At 42.7% G+C, this 22180-nt stretch overlaps 1 protein-coding gene across 1 annotated transcript in view; it reads right to left on the bottom strand.

Moving 5' to 3' along the window:
* The window catches only part of Stx7 (syntaxin 7), a 41525-nt gene extending 30430 nt beyond the window's left edge, over nt 1–11095 (bottom strand). Inside the window, exons 1-2 of the mRNA XM_057762285.1 lie at nt 10997–11095; nt 5038–5187 (exon numbers count right to left, since the gene is read on the bottom strand). Coding sequence (XP_057618268.1) covers nt 5038–5122 — 85 coding nt within the window. The 5' untranslated portion in view covers nt 5123–5187; nt 10997–11095. The remainder of the gene's footprint in view (nt 1–5037; nt 5188–10996) is intronic.
* Nucleotides 11096–22180: the final 11085 nt, after the last annotated feature.

The following is a 22180-nucleotide window of genomic DNA, read 5'->3' as shown; positions in this document are numbered from 1 at the left end:
AATAATGCTTGTTTTCGTTTTGTAAAATAAAGTACAAAATTCAATAGTAGTCACTGCAGCGCCAGGAAGCCGTGGGTCCTGCTTGAGCGGATGCCTGCCGAGCAGATGCCTTACTCACAAAACCTTCCCTAGACTCGTTTATAAAATCAGGTACTCTGGAAAGACACGAGTTAGAAGATGCAAATGTCAGTGTCAAGGAGGAGCACCTATGGTGCAGAGAACCCTTACTCCATCGCGACTGTCCGTATTAATAGCACTGTCAGACTGCGGGAACGGGAACTGAAATCTCACACTTCTGCCTTTCACTTCCACATGGGTCTGCACAGCTCTTACAGGACGGCGGGCTAGGTGGGAGGCAGTCACAGACTTTCACTCTGAACTTCCTTTAGTTCAGACACAGAATTTCAGAATTAGAAGAGAAGCACAGCAACATTGGTCTCTACAGATATGACCAAGTTTCAGATTTGCATTCTGCCAACCAGTCCCCACTTCTCCACCTCCCTCTGGCCTGCACCTTCACCATCTCAGGTGTGCCTGCCACATTAGACCGTCTCTGTCCTCCCTTTTCTTACTGGATTCTTCCTTCCTATTTCACAGAAAGGCAAATGGACTCAGGAGCAGACGATGCTTCCACCAGTGTGATACCTGGCTTCACCTTGCAGAGGAGGTGAAAGGCGAACCACTCTCTAGCTCAGTGGTCCTCAACCATCCTGAAGCTGTGGCCTTTTAATGCAGTTCATGCCGTGGCGACCTCCCAGCATAAAACCACCTCCATTGCTACTTCATAACTGTAGTGTTGCTACTGTTATGAGCTGTAATGTAAACGCCTGTGTTTAAAGGTCTTAGGGGGCCCTGTGAAAGGTCATGACCCACATGTTGAGAATTCCTGCTCTAGTGGCACATTCGCAGGCCCCCAAGGCCTTGAAAGACTTTTCTTTGAAAATTACACACTAAAGTTCTAGATTTTTCCCTTTCTAGTGAAGAAATGCACCCCTGCTCTGACCATCATCGACTTCCAGGGCAGAGGCTGTTATTTGTCTACGAAACAGTGGTTCACCCTCTCTTTCTCAAGTAGGACAATCCCCGGATCAAACACATCCCTGGCAGATAGCATCTAACACATAAGCATGGGCGAGCAGAATTCTGGGATGTCTTTTTAAATGGACAAAGCAGTTCTTTTTATCCTGCACTTGGAATACATAATGAGATACTCTCTCTGCTCCTCCCCCATCAGTATCTCAGATGAGGCCTCAACATTCTCCAAAGAAAAAGTTACCTCATCTCTATTTTCTTAGTTCTCTGATCACTCAAATTCTTCATGCTACTTTCTTCCCGACTTCCACGGTTCTTAACTCCCCAGTCATTTTCTCTAAATCCTTCCAGTTCTATGGTTTTAAATACCACTTGTACTGTGATCCCATATTCTAAATTCCAGATTGTGATAGCATTCCCAGTTTTTAAAATTCATACATCTCAACTGTCTGGTATCTCCATTTCAAGGTCCAAAAGACACTATAAAACTTACTTGACCAAGGGTGAAATGATCCAGTGGTAACATACTTCCCCAGGACTGGAGCAAAAATTAAAAAATGTACTAGAGGGAAACAGAATCCTCGCTAACTAGTCCTAGATGGTAGTGCTTCTCATCTCGTTCACGCTTGTCATTAACTCCTGTGCTCTGTGCAAAAAGTATGACTCCTCTCCTTGCCTCCCAGCCCCGCCCACATATACCTGCAAAGTCCTCCTGGCTCTGTGTCTAAACACACTCTTCCTGTCTCTCCATTCTCATCCATACAATCCTGACACATGACAAAATCTCTTGGAATAGACCTCTACAAAGACCAAAAGATGCCCCCTTGTTCCCCTCCCATCTGTCCCTAAGTACCTGCCCGAGTGATGTGTCTCATCTCCTCTTAGGCTTTCAGTGATTCCGACTGCCTCGTACAGTAAACTCTAAGCCCCTCCAGAGCAGAAAAAGCCTGAGGTAACTCACCCAGCCTCCTCTCATTTCCCCTCAGGCAACCCCAGCCTCAAGTCCAGTGCTTTGGACATGCAAGTTTGTTCTTCCTCCCTGTGTTCTGAGCAACTCAAGCTCTTGAGTGCTTTGGGATGTTTCCTGCTCGTGAGCTCCTTCATGGGACCTGCTCCTGTAGCTGTCTCTACCAGGCCTTCCTCCTACATCAGGGTGCATTTAAACAACACCCCCCCCCCCCCCGCCAGCTGACTGCTTCCTCCTCTCTTTCACTATAAATTCCTCACGGGAGACCATGTTGCTTATTAACTTTTATACCATATGTTGCTGACAACTCCACCGTACTCTATGAAGACAGGATGGTAAAGGCTTGCTGACAGCTACATTCACATTCTCTGAAACAATGTCCAGTGTGTAATAGATACTCAAGGAGCTGCTGTTCAATGTGCTAAACAGAATATCACAATTAAAAGTCACTTAGTCTGAAACATCATTTAAATATTTAAAATTCTGGATAAATGACTTGGGAATCACCTGACCACTATTTCTAGTCTCTTGGTAACCTCGCTTTTAAGAGGCAAAGCCATTCTTTAGCAATTTGGATTATATAAAAGCCCTTCCTCCTCCTCAGCTTGCGGTCTAATTCTCAGGAGCTGTGAACTTGTGTAGTAACCCCCAGTGTATAGTACATGTAGATTCGGTTTCATACTTGACAAGACAGTACTTTGCATATCTGAAGAGAGTGACTAGATCTTTCCTTGACTTAATGATGTCAGTCTTCATTAAAAATTATCATAATTACTGAATTGAATCTAGGGCCATGCATACTCTAGCTGAGGACCCTATCACTGAACCATATCCATAGCCCTCTTCTTACTTTTTATGTTGAGACAGAGGTTTCACTAAGTTGCACAGGTTGGTCTTGAACTTCCTCTGTAGCCCAGGCAAGACTTGAACTTGTAATCTTCTTGTCTCAGACTCCTGAGTATCTGGAATTATAGGCCTGGACCATGGGGCTCAGCTTGAACAGTTAAGGGAGCCTTCTGCACAACCCAAGAGTGCTATAGACTGTAATTATGGTGGATACTCAGTTGTCAACACACTATAGCATTCAACCCTGGCTCAGATTACCATGTCTCATCAGGCTGGAACAACTGATCCCTTTCGTAGCAAGCACGGCCTGATTTAAACTAGCCCTCTCCTCCTTCCAGCCCAAACTTCCACAAGCTCCAGTTCAGGTACCTCCTGTCCTGTCTAGTGTTTACCACTTCGGTAATCTCAGAGTGCTACAGTCAATCCTCAGTCTTCTGAATGCCTGGCACCACTTAATAACCTGAGCCAAGAGGATCTATTCTACTTGGCATCCTTTCTTGTTAAAGGTCTAGGTGTTCCATGTGCGTAAACTGAATTATCAGCCCCCTTAAACCTTACACCGATAATTACATTTACCTGAGGCCAACTGGTGTCTTATATAACAAGCAGCAAGGAAGCCATGGGGAGATCAGAGCAATATGAACCCAGAAGAGCAAGAAGTTGGAATAGTCTTGATGAAGCTCTTAAATGCCTGTCATGAACAGCATGATGATAGCCACTGATAGTAGCCAAAGAAAATACAAATTACTCTAAGTGAGAATGGACATCAGTACCTTCTAGAGACATCTATACAGGAACTTTATTCCCTTGACCTCCAAAGTACACTGGCATCTCATTTAAATCACTTGTGTAGGACAGTTAATGATAAATAAAAAAAAAAAGTAAGATCATTTGAAAATATTCTGTTCTTCAGGAGTGTGTTAGCATGTGTTAGCATGTTGTCAAGGAGTCCTGGTGTCTTATATGGTGGCACCCAACTTTAATCCCTGTACTTCAGAGATAAAGACAGGCAAATCTCTGTGAGTTTGAGGCCAGCCTGGTCTGTATAGCAAGTTCTGAGCCAGATATATTGAGACACTGTCTCAAAAAAAAAAAAAAAGGAGTTCTGGCAATATCTCAGAGCACAGAGAGAAAGAAGCCTAGAATAGTCTAAAGTGTGTGATTAGCTGTGATTTGGGGAATTAAATTGAAAACCAAAACGTATTTGCCTATGAATATGCACATGCATACACACATACATGAGCTTATGGGTAAATTGGGTCTGTTGGCTTGCTTTCTCTATAGCAAGGGAAGTTCAGTGGGGAATCTACACCATCTTCCATAATATCTCCACAGATTAATATCCCCTTCCGCTATAGTGTGAATGTCATGTTGAGGCTTGATCCCCAAAGTGGTAGTGTTGGGAGGTGGTCCTGAGAGGCGATTAATGTATTTCTTGGTCTCTCTGAGCTGGATTAGTCCCCATGACAACAGTGGACAGACAGCAAGTGTGGCTGGTTACCTCACCTCACTCTCCTGCTTCCCTGCTAGCCAGGTGACATCTTGTGTCAACAAGTCCTCACCAGAAGTCAAGAAGACGCTGGTGCTGTGTTCTTCGTCTTCCAGAACTGCGTCTAAATAATGCATTTCTTTACAGCCTGTCAATTTCCTGCATCTTGTCTTCCAGAACTGTGTCTAAATAACACATTTTTTCACAGCCTGTCCATCTCGTGTATTTTGTCACAGCAACACAGAAAGGAACAGAGACACATGCAGACTCCTTTCCTGCCTCTCTTCATTTTATGCCACATATTCATAAGCACAAACTTAGCCTAAGCACTATCTGCTCAGATTTTATTCTTAATAAGCATAAAACTTTTGACCTCTTAGTAGTGCTCATTAGATCTTAACCTTTGAGACTAAGTCAACGGATCTCAACTTCAAGACGCAGGTGGTCGCAGAGTAAATACAAACATCGGCCTGGAAATCTTTACTATTAATGAAACCACGCAACTTGGGCCTGTGCTGGCACTCTGCTCTTCTTGTGAATTCTCTCCATACTTGCTCTAAGGAGCTCTAGCCTCTTCAAATGTGTTCCTAGAAGAACGCTCCTTCCTCCCTCCTCCCTGAACTGCTGGAGTTGTATCAAGTTTACCACCAAGTTCAATAAAGAATTGAAAGCAACAGCGAAGTCATTTTGGAACTGAACTCACAGCACTGTGTGATCTTTTGGATGTTAGAGGAGATGCGCTGCGCCAGCTGGGCAGGGTCCCCACCGATCCCCGGAGTGTAAGACATGGCTGGTTGGCTGACCGGCTGATTTCATCAGCTGCAAGTCGGCTATATGGTTTTCAAGGAGTCACCTGAAAAACATACAAGGTGTACAATTATATTTTTTGAAAATATTGGTGTCCATTTCCCGAATTACCCACTTGGGTGTTCAGAGTGCTAAAAAAGGAAAATTACTACTACTGCTATTTTCTAGAGAACATTTCTAAAGCCTAAACATCTAAGTCGTATACTTAGGTATGATTAGTATGGAGAACAAAAGCTTAGATGTGAAGACCAATTGGACAGATCTAGAACATGTGGGAGAGACAAATGATATTTATCAAAGGATAGGAAAGCTTGTGACCAGCCCTGAACCAAATGATTCATGGCTGGTATCAGCGGGAGGCAACCCAGAAAGGGAAGGAGAAGAATGACCCAATGATTACAACATATCTGAGAAGTGAGAAGAGTTCACAACTTAACTTCACAACCTTCCCTTTAAAGTCCTCCTTCACGGTTCTTTTGAGCAAACTGCGGCTTATAACGATTAAGTAACTGATCCAAAGTAACAAAACCACCCATTGATGAAGGTGAGATTTAAGCCCAGGGTTCAGGTTCCAAAGTCACCCATGTTTGCTAACATAGAGAATAATTATCTCAGAAGAATAAGTCTTGGTTTCCAGGTTTAGTTTGACCATAAGCCGGTATAAAACTACTGGAATTTCCAACAGATGAATACAAGGATACTAACATCTGGCTATGCTCAAGTGTCCTTGGCTTTGCACATAGCTGTTACAATGTATCATTTAGGGGACAAGTTGTAGAAAAGAAACCTGCATATTTGTCCTATACTGATATAACTACTATATTTTTGATGTACGATGGGCTGAATCTACAAACAAGAAACATGATGGTAGGGGAGGCACAGAGAGACAGTGCTGGGAGGAAATACAGCAGCTGAGCTGATATGACTGGGTAAACCAGCTGGTTCTATGCCTTGTAGAATGTGCCTGGAAAGTCTTGGGAGCTTATATTCTCCACTCTTCTCCCGTGTTCCAGGAAAACCAGGTCCTAGAAATAGACTCAAACCAGTTTCATTAAAAGCAAATTGGAACCTTAACAAACAGCTGACCTACAGCCACAGAGTAGCAGGAGAAAGCTCCTTTCAGGAAGCACGGAATTAGGACTGCAGCCAGGTAAAGAGCTGGGAAGCAGGCTGAACGAGAGCAGATCTGAAAAGACAGGTATAATGTATCCTTGTAGACCGAGCACTGGACTCACCAAATCACAAGACCTTGAGTTCCAGGTCAGCTTAGGCCTGGAAGTCAATTTCTCCAACACCATTTTAAGCATTCCATAAACCAATTAGATCTCTCCATTTCATACCACTGAATTTTTGAGCATTTATTTGTATGTGTGTATACACACGTGTGCATATGTGTATGTGTGCATGCTACCATGAGTGTAACGAGATCAAAGCACAACTTTCAAGAGGATTCTCCCCTGTCACCATGTGAATCCTGGGACTCAAACTCGGGTCACCAGGCTTGGCAGCAAACATGCTTACCTGCTGAGCCAACTTGCTAGCCCCATCCTTTAAAAAATAAGATCTTTATTAAGATAAAATTCATATACTATACAATCCAACCATTTAAATTAAAACCCAATAAAACCCCGATGGTTTGTAATACGTTAACAGAGCTGTGAGGTAATAATCACCATGCAATTTTTGAAATGCACATTTCTCTGAGAAGCAGATCCCCATCTTCTGTTTGGTCCCCAAACTTCTAAGCCATAAAAGCCATTGATGCACGTTGTATGCTTTTCTACTCCAGGTGTTTCACATGAGTGGAACCATGCAATATATATTCTTTGTGACTTGTTTATCGTCCTGGTTTATCGACCATCTCCCTGTAGCATCTATAAGAACCTCAATCCTTTTCATTGACAAATAATACCATAATAAATGGATAAAGACCATTTTCTCTTGTCTCAATGGCATCTTTCTCTCTGATCAGCCAGGCTTCCAAAGCACCCTCGTCTTACAGCCACCACAACACACTAGGAATGCCTCCTCCTTTAACCATGGGCACAAATAAGTCTCACACTCATGTCTACAAGTCACACCCTTAACACTCTTCTCTCTCTAGTGTCTGTATGCCTTTAAAATTACTAGAATTCACCAACTGCCTGTTCAGCAGCTGCCAGTATAACCAACAACCAGAAATCTCTACCTTGGGCAAGACACTTAGCATTTGGGCCTCCTGCCCGGGTCTGACTAAGATAATGCACGTTGGGGACAAAGTGCCTTTCCACCGTATGCAGAGGACAGATCTGATGTGTTCCTGCACCTATCCTCATTAGAGGCACACAGTCACACACTGCCCTGAGCCTAATCTCACTCCTACAAAGAGACTAATATCAGAGTCCTGCTAATTTGTGCAAAGCATTTTGGCTTTCGCTTAACTCTCAAAATCCATGTACATACAATAAGTTCAAACTTTAGCGTTTTCTTTTATCTTTCCAAAAAGTAAGTCAGTCGGTTATGATCACAGCCTGCTGCTCTCATCCCTGGATTCAAGCAAGCTAATTGGATACACAAGGGGGCTGCATTCATTCTAACTGCTACCCATCCTTCACCTCTTCAGACTTTGCCAGAGGAAGGTATGGAGGTGACCACCTCAGTGTACTCTTGAGTGGTGTGAACAGCGATCTGAGAAAGGGCTGAATATTTCCTGCACATGGTGCCTTTTATGATTATTCTTCTTATGCTCCATATAAGGAAGGATCATTGTAGTTTTTCACAAAGAAACTGAAGCCTCGAGGTGGGCGGTGGTGGCGCACGCCTTTAATCCCAGCACTCGGGAGGCAGAGGCAGGTGGATCTCTGTGAGTTTGAGGCCAGCATGTTCTACAGAGCGAGTTCCAGGACAGGCTCCAAAGCTACAGAGAAACACTGTCTTACTGTCTTGAAAACCAAAGAGAGAGAGAGAGAGAGAGAGAGAGAGAGAGAGAGAGAGAGAGAGAGAGAGAGAGAACCAAGGCATCACTGAGAACAAATAATTTGTTTATTTATGATAAACTGAAAGTAAATCTGGGAGCTCACGTTTTAGCAAACACTAGATGAAATCCTTTTGCTTTCTGTATAACAACTTAGAACAGGTAGACCAATTCAGCAACCCAGCCAAAACCTGCCAACTTCCTGTAAGGCCCACAGATAGTTTTGTTATCCTCACCCCTTCAACGAAGAAGCGTCAGTGGATGGAGGGAATACCAACGAGCAGCACACTCCCTTTTCCTGCTGCTCAGCTAACAAATGATAGCATTTAAAAGACAACAAGAGTTGGCTCTTCTGATAAAATACAAAATAAGAGGACGATGGCTATCTTTGCTGTAAAGAAAACACTCATACAAGTACATAGCAGTCGATAAATGACTTCAAAGGTTATGACTTTTGCAGTGAGCTAATTAATGCTAGGTTTATAAAATGCTTGCGCTCTATAACCATTCCCCGGTACCTAGCTTGAGCTGTAAGGCACTAAATTATGTTTTGCTGGAAACCCATTTGCAATTCTTAGTGCCTTTGACAAAATAATTGTATAACTCATCTTGTTCACCTGTGCATCTTGTGGACACTGACTACAAAATGAATTAAGGTAAATGCAAGTCACCCAAGTCACACTCCAAGTGCTCCGAAGTTATATGCGGCCAGAGGCCAGAGGCTTGGACAGCTTGCATATCCATTTCTATCACCACAGAAAGTTCTACTGGACAGTGTCCAACTCAACATCTTAGCAATTTTCTTTCTAATGAAGATAATAGAAACACTATAAGGTAGAAGAGGAGAAGGGAGATCAAAGTGCAACACCCACAATGAGAGTGGTCTAAGACTGTGTCTAAAGAACAGAAATGAAATGAGCAGAGAAACTTTTGATACAGATTGTTGAATGTAAAATACTGCCCTGCCGTGACTTCTAGACATACTGTTGAATCTTTAAGGCTACCACTGAACAGAAACCAGTTTAAAGTTTAGCCTTCTCAAAAGAAATGGTCACTTTCACTTTCTTAATCATGAACACCAGCCTAACATCCTGGACTTCCTTCTCCTTTGGCCCCCAGTGTTTTCGTCTAGGTGCGTGGTGTGAAGTGGAAACTGTGGACAGGTTCTATTCTCTAGGACTTCGCTGCAAAACAGGTCAGTTTGTGGCGGGAAAGGACAAGTGCACCCACTTCCTGAGAATACATCCCCAGCCTCAGAGCAAATATTAGCATTCCTAAAACTCTGCATTTCAGGCATATTGCTGCCTTGGCTTCTCTGGCTGCCATTTTCCTGTCTCTAGAAGGCCCTTGTCATGGGCCTCACGTGACGGCTCCTTTTCTCAGCAAGCTGTTATCACATGCTAGAGTTGCCAGATCTGAAACGAGAAGTCACTACTATTGCTCTCTGTCAATGTAACTTCTGCATCAAGCCACTTATAGTCCTTAAAAGATCCAAAGATTCACACTACTTATTTTCAATCCCTAAGACCAGCAAGAGAGGAATCGATCATAGGGGATAATCAATGGACATGAAAGTGCTCAATCTCCCGGAAGGGTATTTTTGTTCCACAAACTACCAAAGTGCATTTCAGCACAGTTCCTTCATCAATTAAACCATTATGCTACACTATTTAGTTTTAGCTTAGTTCACCAAGGATTTCCCTCCCCAAGGTTTTACACATTAATAGTTCAAGTTACAGTGAACCACAGCGAAATTTACACAGACTTAACTGTAGGTGTTTGATCTAATGGTAATAGTAGACATCGCAATAGTATTTTGTAGTGCTGAGGACTGAACCAGGACCCTATGCATACTAAACAAGCCACTGGGCTACATATAGCTCGATGTAATTATTAATCGTTTCCAACCAGCAGCGCTTGGATGAAGCTGAGATCATAATCAAAATTAGAAATGACTGTTAACCAGGAGCAATGTAAGTAGCAAACTAGCTGGAGGAATAAGGCACAGATGAGTTAATATGGTGTCACATTAACTTCCCCAGACACTGGGAAACTACCCTCGAATTCCTAACTAGCCACAAGCCTGGGGCTAACTTCAGCAGAGGCAAAGCCAAAGGCTTTCACATCACAAGACACAATTTAACAGTTTTATCAGTCTCTGCGCAGTGCTGTTCAGAGTACACCTAAAAGAAATGCCCACCTCCGACAGGACCACATCATGTTTCATGGTTAATCCCCCCTTTTTTTTCTTGATTGTGGACCCCTTGAAAATGATAATTATTGCCAGAATACAAGATCTGAAGTGACCATAAAAAATAAGATCTGTCTATAAAATCCAAACATATTTTTAAAGGAAAAGGAAAAATTAGTGTTTGACTAGAAGGCTCCTATCTCTACCCTTTTATGGGGGGGGGGGGTGGCTTTTAACCTAGAAAACATAGATGTGAATTCTTGAAATACTTTTGTTAAGGTACTTGGGGTAAATCCAAAGACACGGACAAGGTAAGTCAAAGAAAGTTAGTTTTGTGTAAATCAAGGCCAACAACACAGCAAACTCAAGTGGCCGCAGAAAGAACCTGTGGCCAGGTGACCAGGGCCCATTGCTTTTGCTTTTCTGTTCTGGAAAGGGAAGCTGGCAGAGAATGCGGAATAGGGCAGTCGCCTGCCCGGAGCTGGCGATGGGTTCCGGCCCCCAAGGCTAACAGGCTGCCCGTGTCCCCTGCCGCGGGCCAGGCAGACGTGTCGCGTCGCGTCCCCAAGTCCGCGGCGGGGCGTGGGAGCACAAGAGGCACCGGCCAGGCGTCCCAGGGGAGTCCGTCTCTGCGCACCCAAAAACAGCCACCGCGATCTGCGCTTCTGGGGTGCCCCTCCCGAGCCCTCGGGCTCTGCAGCCTCCTCTTACCATAACCTCATAGGCTCCCTTCTCCTCCTCCGCCAGCCGCTGTCACCCCGGGGCCCAGAGCCCTCCGCGACTAGTCTCAGCAGATGGGCGGTGGCGGGGAGCACGCCCACTGCGCATGCTCGGGAGCGCAGCCCCGGGAAGGAGGAGGCGGGGCTCGCTTCTCTCCCATTGGCCAAAACAGCTAAAGCTTGAAGCGACAGGCAAAATTGCTAGGGAGCCCTGCTTAGAAGCCTGACACAATGATGGTGAATGCTTACGTGCAAGAGAAGAGGAAAGGATAAGGAGAGCTATCTTCTTTTTTTTTTTATTTAAAAAATTTGCTTTTCATTTTGTATACCAACCCCAGTTTCTCTTCCCTCCCCCATCCCCCTTCCTATGTCCTATCCACTCCTCAGAGGAAGAAAGGCCTTCTTTGGGGAGTCAACAAGGTCTGGGATACCAACTTAAAGCAGGCCTAAGTCGTCGTCCTCCGACCCCCACCAAGGTTGAGCAAGGTATCCCACCATAGGGAATGGGTTCCAAAAAGTCAGTTCATGCACCTGGGATAGATCCTGGTGCGACTGCCAGCCCCCCCCCCCCCCCACCTCAAGATAAAGCCACATAACTGTCACCAACATTCAAAAAGTCTAGTTGAGGCCCATGCGGTCCCCCAACGGTCAACTTTGCAGTCGGCTTTACTTACAACCCCACCTTAAAATGTCACTGCAAAAACATGTCAAGGCAATCCTAGCCGACCACGAAAGAACAAATGAAGAGTCACCTCTAGGTGTCCATTTGGGAAAGATGTTTTCTTAGTTCATGATCGTCCTGGCATCCTTGAAATACAGGATGCATTTTTCCCAGGCTTTAAGAGCCCAGAATGTTCCCACAATGGGAAGCATCAGTTGCTTGGGCGAAAGAGATTCTTTGCCAAATTAATTAGAATCTAGATTGCCTTAACCTTTCCCTATATTTCAAATGACGTTATTTTCTGAGAAGAGCATGAAAACATGTGATTCCAAAAGACAAAAGAATTTAAGTGTGGGTTGTGAGCGGAATGGATATCCAGAGAAATGTGAGATTACAGATTACACAGAGCATTGAACATTGGTTGGTTTTACACATGCAAGCATACATAAATGATTTAGGTCAGACTGAAGCACTTCCTCTTCCAACTAGGATCCCCACAGGGGAGTGAACACACTGGTCAAAAGACATATATCCATTTAAAACAATGGGATTCAGCTGGAGTCATTGTGAACTTTTGAGTTCTGCTTCATTTTGTTGGGTACTGGAGATTGAACCAAGGGCCCTGCACGTGGGAAACAGGTGCCTTAACTGTGTTCTGTCTTTACAGCCTTTTGTTTTGCTGCCCAAACTTTGATCTCTATAGCAGAGTCAGGTCTTGAAGCTGCAATCCTCCTGCCTTGTCCTTCTGAGTAGATAGAACTACAGACGTGTTTCACTCAACCAAATTATTTGAGGTCTTATTTTGAGGTGCTAGAGATCAAACCCAAAGCTTCACATTCTGGGAAGATGATCCACCACTGAGCTATACCCGTGTTTCCCTCTGCGAACTTTTAGAAATATTAGCCCAATATAGTGGCATTTTATGTTTTTCAAGCTAGTGAGGAAATTCCACTTTCTGTTTGAAGCCTCTCTGTTTTTCAAAATAGTTATAATCTTGAAAATCATTCTTTAACAAGGCAACAACCTCTGCACACAGAATCCCTTTCATACAGCCTGGCCCTTTGTCCTCATTACACAGATTAAGGAACCTGAAACACCAAACACCTCCAAGTCACAGAGATAATTCGGAACAGCACAGGCTTGAGTCCCAGTCCAGACTCTAAGAGTCCTTCCTACCGCCTCACTCCTTCAATAGATATCTGCAGGGGGTCTGCCCTGCACAAACTATAGAAGATGGCCATTTTCCTATGGGGTAGTGGTGTCCTTCACATGACATCACAAACTGTTCTGTGATGGAGACTTGCATGGAGCACAGTGCATCCCAAAGATGGGTGGCCTTACTATGGAGTCAGTAATGATCCTTGAAGTGGAAACAGAAACAGAAGTTTTGAAAGTTATATAAAAGTTTCACTAGAAGGCATGATGGAGAAGGGCGTTCCGTAAAAAGAAGGCACGTGCAAGCATGTATAATGTGCATAAATGCTTAGTTTATTTGAATAAAACATGGTGCACAGTACAACTGAAGTGCAAGTGTGTTTTTTTAAAAAAAAAAAAAAAAAACCTCTGTGAGAGTTGAGCTTCTACACAATTTTAAGGCAAGGTATAAGATGTTCTTAATTCTATGCCACAAAGGAAATGCCGGGAGAAGCTAGAAAAATTAAACGAAAATACGACAGAGAAGAAAGGCACCTGGAGGTGTTTGTGATAATTGTGTTGGAGATCTCGAAGGGCTGCACTAAGTCAAATATGATAGCAAGGGTGGGAAGGTTAACATGATAAATATTTAATATGTCTTGCACATCGACTGGTTTAGGAAAATGAAAGAGAGGATTTGTTAATTGGAGCTAATATCTTAGTGTGCTTTTTATATGCCCTTCTGAGTTACTTTTCTAGAGCTTTGGGCTGGGTGAAGGGGAGGGCATGGGGCCCTAGAGAAGCCCCTGAGGCTCAGAGACCTCTTTAGGTTGTGCTGCTTGCCTCTGACTATACCGAGACCAAAGCTTGCAGTTCCGTATCAAACCCTGGGCTTGTTCCAAGTTGTCATTTTAAAAGACATGTTATAATTGGATTCCTTCCTGGTCATTTGAATTCAAAGAGAAAAATTAAATGTAATACTCTATTAAACTTAGAATTCCGGAGTGTAAGTAGATTCCGAAGGAGTTCCTGACAATTGTGATATTACACTTTATTATTTAGCAGCTAGTTAGTGGGTTTCAGACAGATGTCCTAAACCCAGTAAGGCCCAATACTTCTCAGTTAGTGATTAAATCAACAAGGCCTTAACAAGCAAACTTCTCACCTCCCACAAAGTAAATGCTTCTACACTTCTGGGAGTCTGTTTTAGTTGCACCTCTATTTCTGTGAAGAGACACCATGACCAAGCAACTTAAGAAAGAAAACATTTAATTGGGGGCTTACTTACTGTTTCAGAGGGAGTTTATAACCATTATGGAAGGGAGCATGGCAGCAAATAGGCAGGCATGGCTCTGTAGAAGTAGCTGAGATCTTATATCCGATTCATAAGAACAAGGCAGAGAGAGAGAGGACTAACAGGAATGGAGTGGGCTTTTGAAATCTCAAAGCTGCCTCCAATGATACAGCTCCTCCAACAAGACCACATCTCCTAATCCTTTCCAACAGTTCCACCAACTGGGGACCCAGCATTCAAACATATGAGCCTATGGGGACCATTCTCATTCAGATCACCACAGAGTCTATCACCTATGGCCAAAAAAAAAAAATTAAAAATTAAAAGAATTAAAAATGCAATTTGGGTTTCTCAGAGGCAGTTTTTTTTTTTTGAGGGAATTATTTTGAGTTTAAGAGGCAATGAGAGCAAGACATTGGATAGCTGTCAGCACCGTTCCTTCCCTACACAAATATCTCCCTTTGCAGGCTAGGGAACCTCAACTACTCCTTTCATCTGTCTCTGATTAGCATTCTAGTGGATGGAAATAAATAATAAATAATAGCTTCCTTTTGTTTACTAACAACCGAACTAAAAAAGCAAGATTTTAAATAATTATAGTGTAATTTCGTGGAAAATCTAGAGAATATAAGATATAAAACTGTTGTAAGAAGCTGCTTGTTTGTTTCCTGGCTGCCAAGACTCCCAAAATAATCACACAGCAACTGCATTAATTGAGTCACTGCTTGCCTATTAGCTCTAACTTCTTATAAGCTAACTTTTACTTCTTAATTTAACCCATTTCCACTATTTTATATTTTACCATGAGGCTCGTGGCCTACCGGCAAGGTTCCAGTGTGTCTGTCTGTGCCAGTGGCTCCGTGTCTTCTCCCTGACTCCGCCTCCTTTCTCCCAGTGTTCAGTTTAGTTTTTCCTGCCTACCTCTGTTCTGCTCTGCACAGGCCTAAGACAGTTTCTTTATTAAACAATGGTATTCACAGTATACAGAGGGGAATCCCACATCACAAAAAGATAACCATATATTGCAAATCAAAGAAAGTATTGGTAAGTGAGACAGACAGTTTGACTTAAGAAAATTTGTGATTTATAATATAATGTGAAAAGCATGCTTGCTTTTTGAGGGCTGTGCTAGAGAAAAAGGTTCTTGATATTTAGCAGGTGAGAGTTAGTTTTGGATACCATAATCTAAAGTTCCTCACAGCCTCCTGGGGCCGACTTATTTTCTATATCACACAAGTGCCTTGACAAGGCCTGGCACAGGTTTTTCTCTGCTGTTGAAAACAGCATCCAAAATGGACACTCATGTTGGGATAATCTTTATAGTTACATCAGTCCGCATTTGTTTCTATAAAAATGGTAAGACTGGGTGATGTATAAAGAGTAGAAGTTCACTCAAGCTGACGATTCTGGAGGCCCCTGAGCCTGAGACCATGGTGCTTTTCATTAACTTGCACATCCACACGTCAGAGGCCCTGAGAAATGACACGGTAAAGACATGGGCATCATTCTATTTGTTCTCACACTCCTGCATATATCTCTCTATGAGTATTTTCATAGTTACTATGTAACTTTTGACACTTTGAAGATCAAAGACGCATGTGTCATAACAGCAGTCTTCACACAAAGCTATTAGTGCTCTCACGATCTCTTCTAAGCCCAGTTGTCTCCAAAGTCCTCTGTAAGCAACATTAGCAGATTGTCTTAATTATTTTTTTCTGTGGCTATATAAATTCTGTGGCAAAAGCAACTTTTAAAAGAAAGGGTTTATTTTGGCCTACACTTTGAAGTTAGAGTCGACGGTGACAAAGAAGTCTCAGCTGCAGGAACGTGAGGCAGCTGGCCACATTGCATCTACAGTCAAGTAGCAAAAAGGGACAAATGCCAGTGCTCTGCTCATCTTCTCCATTCCAGTCCAGGATTTAAGTTCAGAGAATGGTATCACCCACAGTGGACGGGTCTTCCCACCTCTGTTAATCAAATCAAGATAATCTCCCACAGGCATGTCCAAAGCCCTGTTACAGGTAGTTCTAAATTCCAGCAGTTGAGACAATTCATGACTTGTATGAACTGGGGACTCCATTTTCTAACACACGAACCTTAGGAGACACAACAAACCATAGGCACTTGTTTTCAAACACTGTTTCCATGAGTCATCTTCTTTTCTTCAGTAAATTCTCTATTCACTGTCCACTACAGTAGCAGTGAAAGTGATAAATCCAGTTCTGCTCCACTTAATTATTACCATAGCAACCACTCATCTCCTGGAAGCCTGATCTGGAAACCAGTACTCCATGATTGCCGTAAGCCCCAAGTGGACTACTTCAAAATGGAAGGGCTTGGCAGTGAGAGGCTGGAGCATCAAGGGTAGGTGAAGGAAGCTCAAAGTTGGTCTACGGAGAAATGCTTGAGCAACATGTGACATTTTGAAAATGAAAGAGGGCATTCCACATTCACAAATCAGAGGCCGTGAGAAGAGGCTTCGGAATGAAATAGGCATGACATTATTTGATTCAATATTTCTGAATATATTTCACTATGAATATATTCATACTTATTATTTGAGAAGAATTTTGTGCTGGCTAGTTTTATGTCAACTGTAGGCAAGCCAAAGTCATTTGGCAAGAGGAAGCATTCATTGAGAAAATACTGCCGCTAGATTGGATTGTGGGCAATCCTATGGGCAAGCATTTTCATGATTGATGCTTGGTAGAGGGAAGGCCAAGTTCACTGTGGGTAATGCCATCCCTGGGTGGGTGTTACTGGGTTGTATCAGGACTTATCATGAGTAAGCTATGAGGAGCAAGCCAGTGTACTGCATTGCTCCATGGCCTCTGTATCAGTTTCTGCCTCCAAGTTCCTGCCTTGAGTCCCTGCCCTGACTTCCCTGAATAAAGGAGTACATGTTATGAGACGGAATAAACCCTTCCCTCTCCAACCTACTTCTGGCCATAATGTTTTATCACAGCAATAGAAACACTTAATAAAACTTTCAGGTATTCATTATAGAAAACATCACTCTCAAAATTAAGTCCAAGGCTCTTTATCATGGCAAGCTTTCAAAATGACACCCAAACTACCTTTGGTGACAAATCACATCTACTTTGTTATGGGCAGTCCATGTTACAAATGCTTTGGTCCCAGTCTCCTGCCTGCTAAACAACCCATTCATTCTTAAAGGTGCCCCAGTTCAGACCATACATTGTTGAGTCACCTTCCATCTAAGGACCACATGCTTTGGATGCTGACTTTCCATGCACTGTAATACACCGCTTTAAGGAACTTCTGTGTCTACTCCTCTCTCCTTCCTGGCAACGGCGCAACCACACAACTGGGGATTTTCTTATTCTTGTCATTGGCTCACAGTTATCTTTAACTATCATCTGCTGTTCCCACTTCCTCATTTTACAGTGGTATATCTTTTTAATTTTAGAATAATTTTAAGATGTAGGAAAGTTGTAAGCTGAGCATGGTAGCTCATGCCTGACATCCCAGAACTCTGGAGGTCATGGAAAGAAGACTGCTGTGAATTTGAGACCAACTTGACCTACATAGAAAGCTAGAGGCCAGGCCAAGCTATAGATTGAGACCTTGCGAATAAATAAATAAACTAATAAATAAATAAGAACAGGGGGAGGGAGAAGGCATTTGCCATCAAGTCTGGCAATGGGAGTTCAATCCTCATACTCAACACGGTGGAAGATAGGAAGTGACTCCTATAAGTGGCCTTCTGAACTTTACATGTATGCATGATGCATACACACATTCCATAAAGAAAGAAATAAAGAAATGTAGAAAGGAGTTTAGAAGAGTCCAAAAGATCCTTCAGAATTTGTTTATGATGTGCATTCAGATGTTTTAAGGTAAGCAACTTTGTGATATTTGTCAAAAATAAGCAACCAACCTGTGCACGATAGCATCAATTAAGCCACTGACTTCAGCTAAACAACTCCACTAATGTCCATTTGTACTGGGAATCAATCCAAGAATGAACACTGTGTGTTTATACAGGGTTTCCTTTGTCTCCCCCATCAGCATCTGTTTTCCTTGTCATGACCTTGACGCTTTTTAAGTCAAGCATTCTGCATAGCAGGCCTCTGTTTAGTTATCTCTGATGATTTCTATGATTGGGCGGGATTAGAGGTGTTTGGAAAGCAAACTGGAGAGAAAGTGACCCTCCTTTCATATTATGTCACCTCATACAGAAGACACAGGCATGACCTGTTGTTGGCAAGGACAGTTTCAGTCTCTTGGTTAAGGCGGTGTCTGAGTTTCCTCCAAGAGCAAAGGACTATTTCCATTTCCATACTGCATTGGAAAAGCACTCCATGCCTGCTTTAGGATCTAGGGGTGTAGACAAAACCCCAAATTTAGAAGAGAAGACTATTAACTTATGGGGCTGGGCATATGCCTGAAATCTCAGTACTTGAGAAGCTAAGGTAGGAGGATTGCTGTGAGTTTGAGGCCAGCCTGGGGTCCATAGTGAAGCAATATCTCAACCACTACTGCCAACAAGAATAACACAGAAAGTGTACGGGAATATACCGAAACCACAATACTATTAACCAGTCTTTGAAGAGAAAGGCTTTGAGATGGTGTGCATAGCTCACATTTACTTAATCTTGTAAATCAATTGAAAATTCATCACCGGGGTTTGAACAGCATTTATTAGAACTCTTGTGATTATTTTCCTAGGGTAGATTTTCTATTTCTTCCTATGCTTATCTAAGGAGGGTTCTGTCAGTTCTCCCAGATTTCTTTTGTAATCATCTTTTTGCATCAGCATGAGTTTGTGGATCTTTATTTTATGCTTTATCCTTTAATTCAATTGCCTCTCAGTCATCCCATCATTTGGGATTTCTGTGTGTATGTGTGTCCATGTGTGTGTACATGTGTGTGTGTGTCTACATATTCATGAGGACGGGTACATATGCATGCACATATGTGTGTATTTGTGTAGAGGGTTAGATCATTGTTGGGTATCTTTCTTGGTTGCTCTTCATCTAATTTTTTGAGACAAGATCTCTTGTTGATCCTAGAACACCTTGATCCTAGGCCGGTTACTAACAAACTCAAGGGATCCTCCCCAGTGCTGGGATTACAAGCACGGGCTGCTGTGGCACCTGGCTTTTTCTGTAGGTTCTAAAGATTCGAACTCAGTTCCTCCTGTTTGCATGGCAAGCGCTTTATGGCCTGAGGCAGACATCTCTCCCACCCGTTGAGAATTTTCTTCAGCTGGCTATCATGTCCATTTGACAGGTCCTTTCATTTTACTTCTTATTTGCTGGTACAAGATGTTTCAGGCTTACCTTCAACTTTTATTTCCGTTCCTGCTCTACACTCACTCATTTTACTACAAAAACCTGTTCTTTTTTAATGTAAATAATATTTAGGAACCAAGATCAGAGAACTTACTGCTATTGCAATGAATTTTCTTGGAGACAGATAAAGCTAGGAAACAAATGTATTCTATAAACGCACCCATACACATACATCTATAATTTCATCGACTTCGTCTGTATCTGTGAACAGACGTTTATGCCCATCTGTATGCTTCAATTCGATATCACAGGCTTCACCCAAGCTGGCTCTCCGTGTTTTGTAGACTTCTTTCTCCAGCAAGGAAAAACCTATCTACCATGAACTACAATTTATTTGATTATTAATGTAATATACATGTTGTTTCCAAATTGCTGGATCATACACATGTAAGGAAAATAAAATTGGGAATATAATGCTCAAAGGCCTAAACATTTTCTTCTACACCCTTTAATACAGTATGTCTTTTCCTCTAACCAGAGCAGCTATGGTGTCCTCTCTTTCTAATGAAGCAGGATAGAAAGACGAGGAACTCTATGCAGACTTGAGAGGGAAAGGAACCAGGTTGACCTCGCCAACAATGAAGCAAGAATCCAAAGCAATTAGCAGCTGCTCAAGGCCTTTCTGCCTTCCTGACAGTAAGGGCTATCTTCTAGGAACCTCACCAGAAACACTATTTGCAGAAAGATTACTAACCCCTTGTAGTGAGGAGCAGTGGGCTGTGTTCCTGCCCAGATCCCACACGACTAGCTTAGCCCCAGAAAAATACAACACATAAATTGTATTTATTTAAACACTGTTTGGCCCATTAGCTCTAGTGTCTTACTGGCTAACTCTCATATCTTGCTTTAATCCATATCTAATAATCTGTGTAGCAGCACGAGGTGTGTCTTACCAGGAAGATTCTAGTGTACGTCCATCTTGGGCTGGAGCTTCATCGCGTCTGACCCAGAGAGCTTAAGCCAAACTGGTATGCTAAGATTTCACAGTACTCTCAGGGGAGTGGGAACATTGTGAAGGGGACATTAGGACAGAAAAGAGGAAAAAGACACAAAGTGGCAAAGCCCCAAGAATCCATGCTCAGTTACCTGGAACATCCAGGTTAAGGTTATTAAGTCACCAAGCTTGTGGCAAAATCCAGAGGGATGTGATGGGGACGTGCAGACAGCATAGAAAGATGTTTTCTGCTGCCTCCCTTCCTTTCCTTAAATTGGTTGTTAATAAGGCATTTCTGTAAATAAATACATACATACATACATATACAAAATGTCATCACTAATTTTTCTTATTCTCTGAATCTCTATTTCCAGCACCGGAGCTTGCATATATATCTCCTCTTGTGAATGAGATGGGAGCGAGCTGCTAAGACCCATGACACACTGTGGGAGCATTCAGTGTAGAGGATGCCATGAGATCCAGAAGGGTTAGGGTAATTAATGCTCCCAGTGACTATAATCTCCCAGGAACAAAGAGGTGAAATCTTGGAAGGTTTATCTACCTGGAATTTTATAGATTATAATAAGAAGAAAAAAAGGTAGCCAGGAATTACATTTGAATATCAAAAAGAACACTGAAAAAGTAAAAAACAAAACAAATAGGTTCTTTTGGTATAATAAATAAATAACAAACCTGAATTTAGTAATCAATGAACCCCAAAGTTATCGGAGTGGGGGAAGGGATTATTGTGCATGAGAAGGTCCTCGAGCTATGAAATCCACAAGTGACTCCTGGGTTCAAACAGAGGAGTTTCCTTGTGAAGAAACAGGACCAGCATAGACTGGGTGTGGAGAAGTGGAGCGAATGGGAGGGACAGGATCAGATAATGCTTAACCCTGGGCCTTCCTGTTCTCCGGAAGGGCTAAGAAGGGCTGGCTGTTAGCTGGCTTAGGACTAATATTAAGACACACAGGACTTGGAGAAAGAAATTTCAACTGAATATTTATTAATATGAGTTTTGTTCTTGTTCATTAGTAGAAAGCAGAAGTTGAAGGTGAGCTAACTGGGAATGGAGTATGTGTGTGCACGTGTGCATGCATGTGGGGTTCCTCTATATCTGTCCGTGAATGGCAGGAAGAGAAGGGGTACATTGTCTCATTTCTATGAGGACTGTCTTTTCCAAACACAGAACACAGGGGGACAGGGGTTCATTACTGTTTTCGAGGGTCATGGGAACCAGGTGAAATTTAGTACTGTTGGATCCTGGAAAATGCCATACGATAAAGAAGGAAATTTGTATTGACAATGGGTCAATACAGGGTAACAGGTAGTCTTACAATGCTGCACCTTTGTATGAGAAGAACCTTTCTTTAAGTGTATAAAATTTACAGATGTAGTTGATTTAGTCTTTAACACGTCAGCTTTTTGTTTGGAGCTGTATACGGAGTGTGTTCTGGGGAACGATGTATCACAGTAGGGTTTTTAAAAGCTGGCAGGGTGGTGAGAAGGCTTAGTGGGTAAGGAGGGATTTCCACCAAGCCTGATTATTTAAATTTGATTCCCAGAACTCACACTGTAGGAGAACTGACCCTCTAAAGTTGTTCTCTGACTTCCACAGAAATGTCATGGTACACATCTCCCCCCCAATAAATAAAAGTGATAAAATAAAATAAAACCTACCATGTTTAAAAACTTGAAGGTGGGGCTTTTCAGGGGCATTTCCACAGACTGAAGAGTGGAACACAAGCGGCTCCTGGCACAGATCGCAGCAGAGTGCTTTGATTCACTGTATGTTCTTGGAGTCAGTGTGCCTGATTCCAGCAGCAGCCCTGGGA

This window comes from Chionomys nivalis, chromosome 2 (genome assembly GCF_950005125.1).
Source record: "Chionomys nivalis chromosome 2, mChiNiv1.1, whole genome shotgun sequence".
NCBI classification, from domain to species: domain Eukaryota; kingdom Metazoa; phylum Chordata; class Mammalia; order Rodentia; family Cricetidae; genus Chionomys; species Chionomys nivalis.
This window is presented reverse-complemented; position numbering and strand designations above follow the sequence as displayed.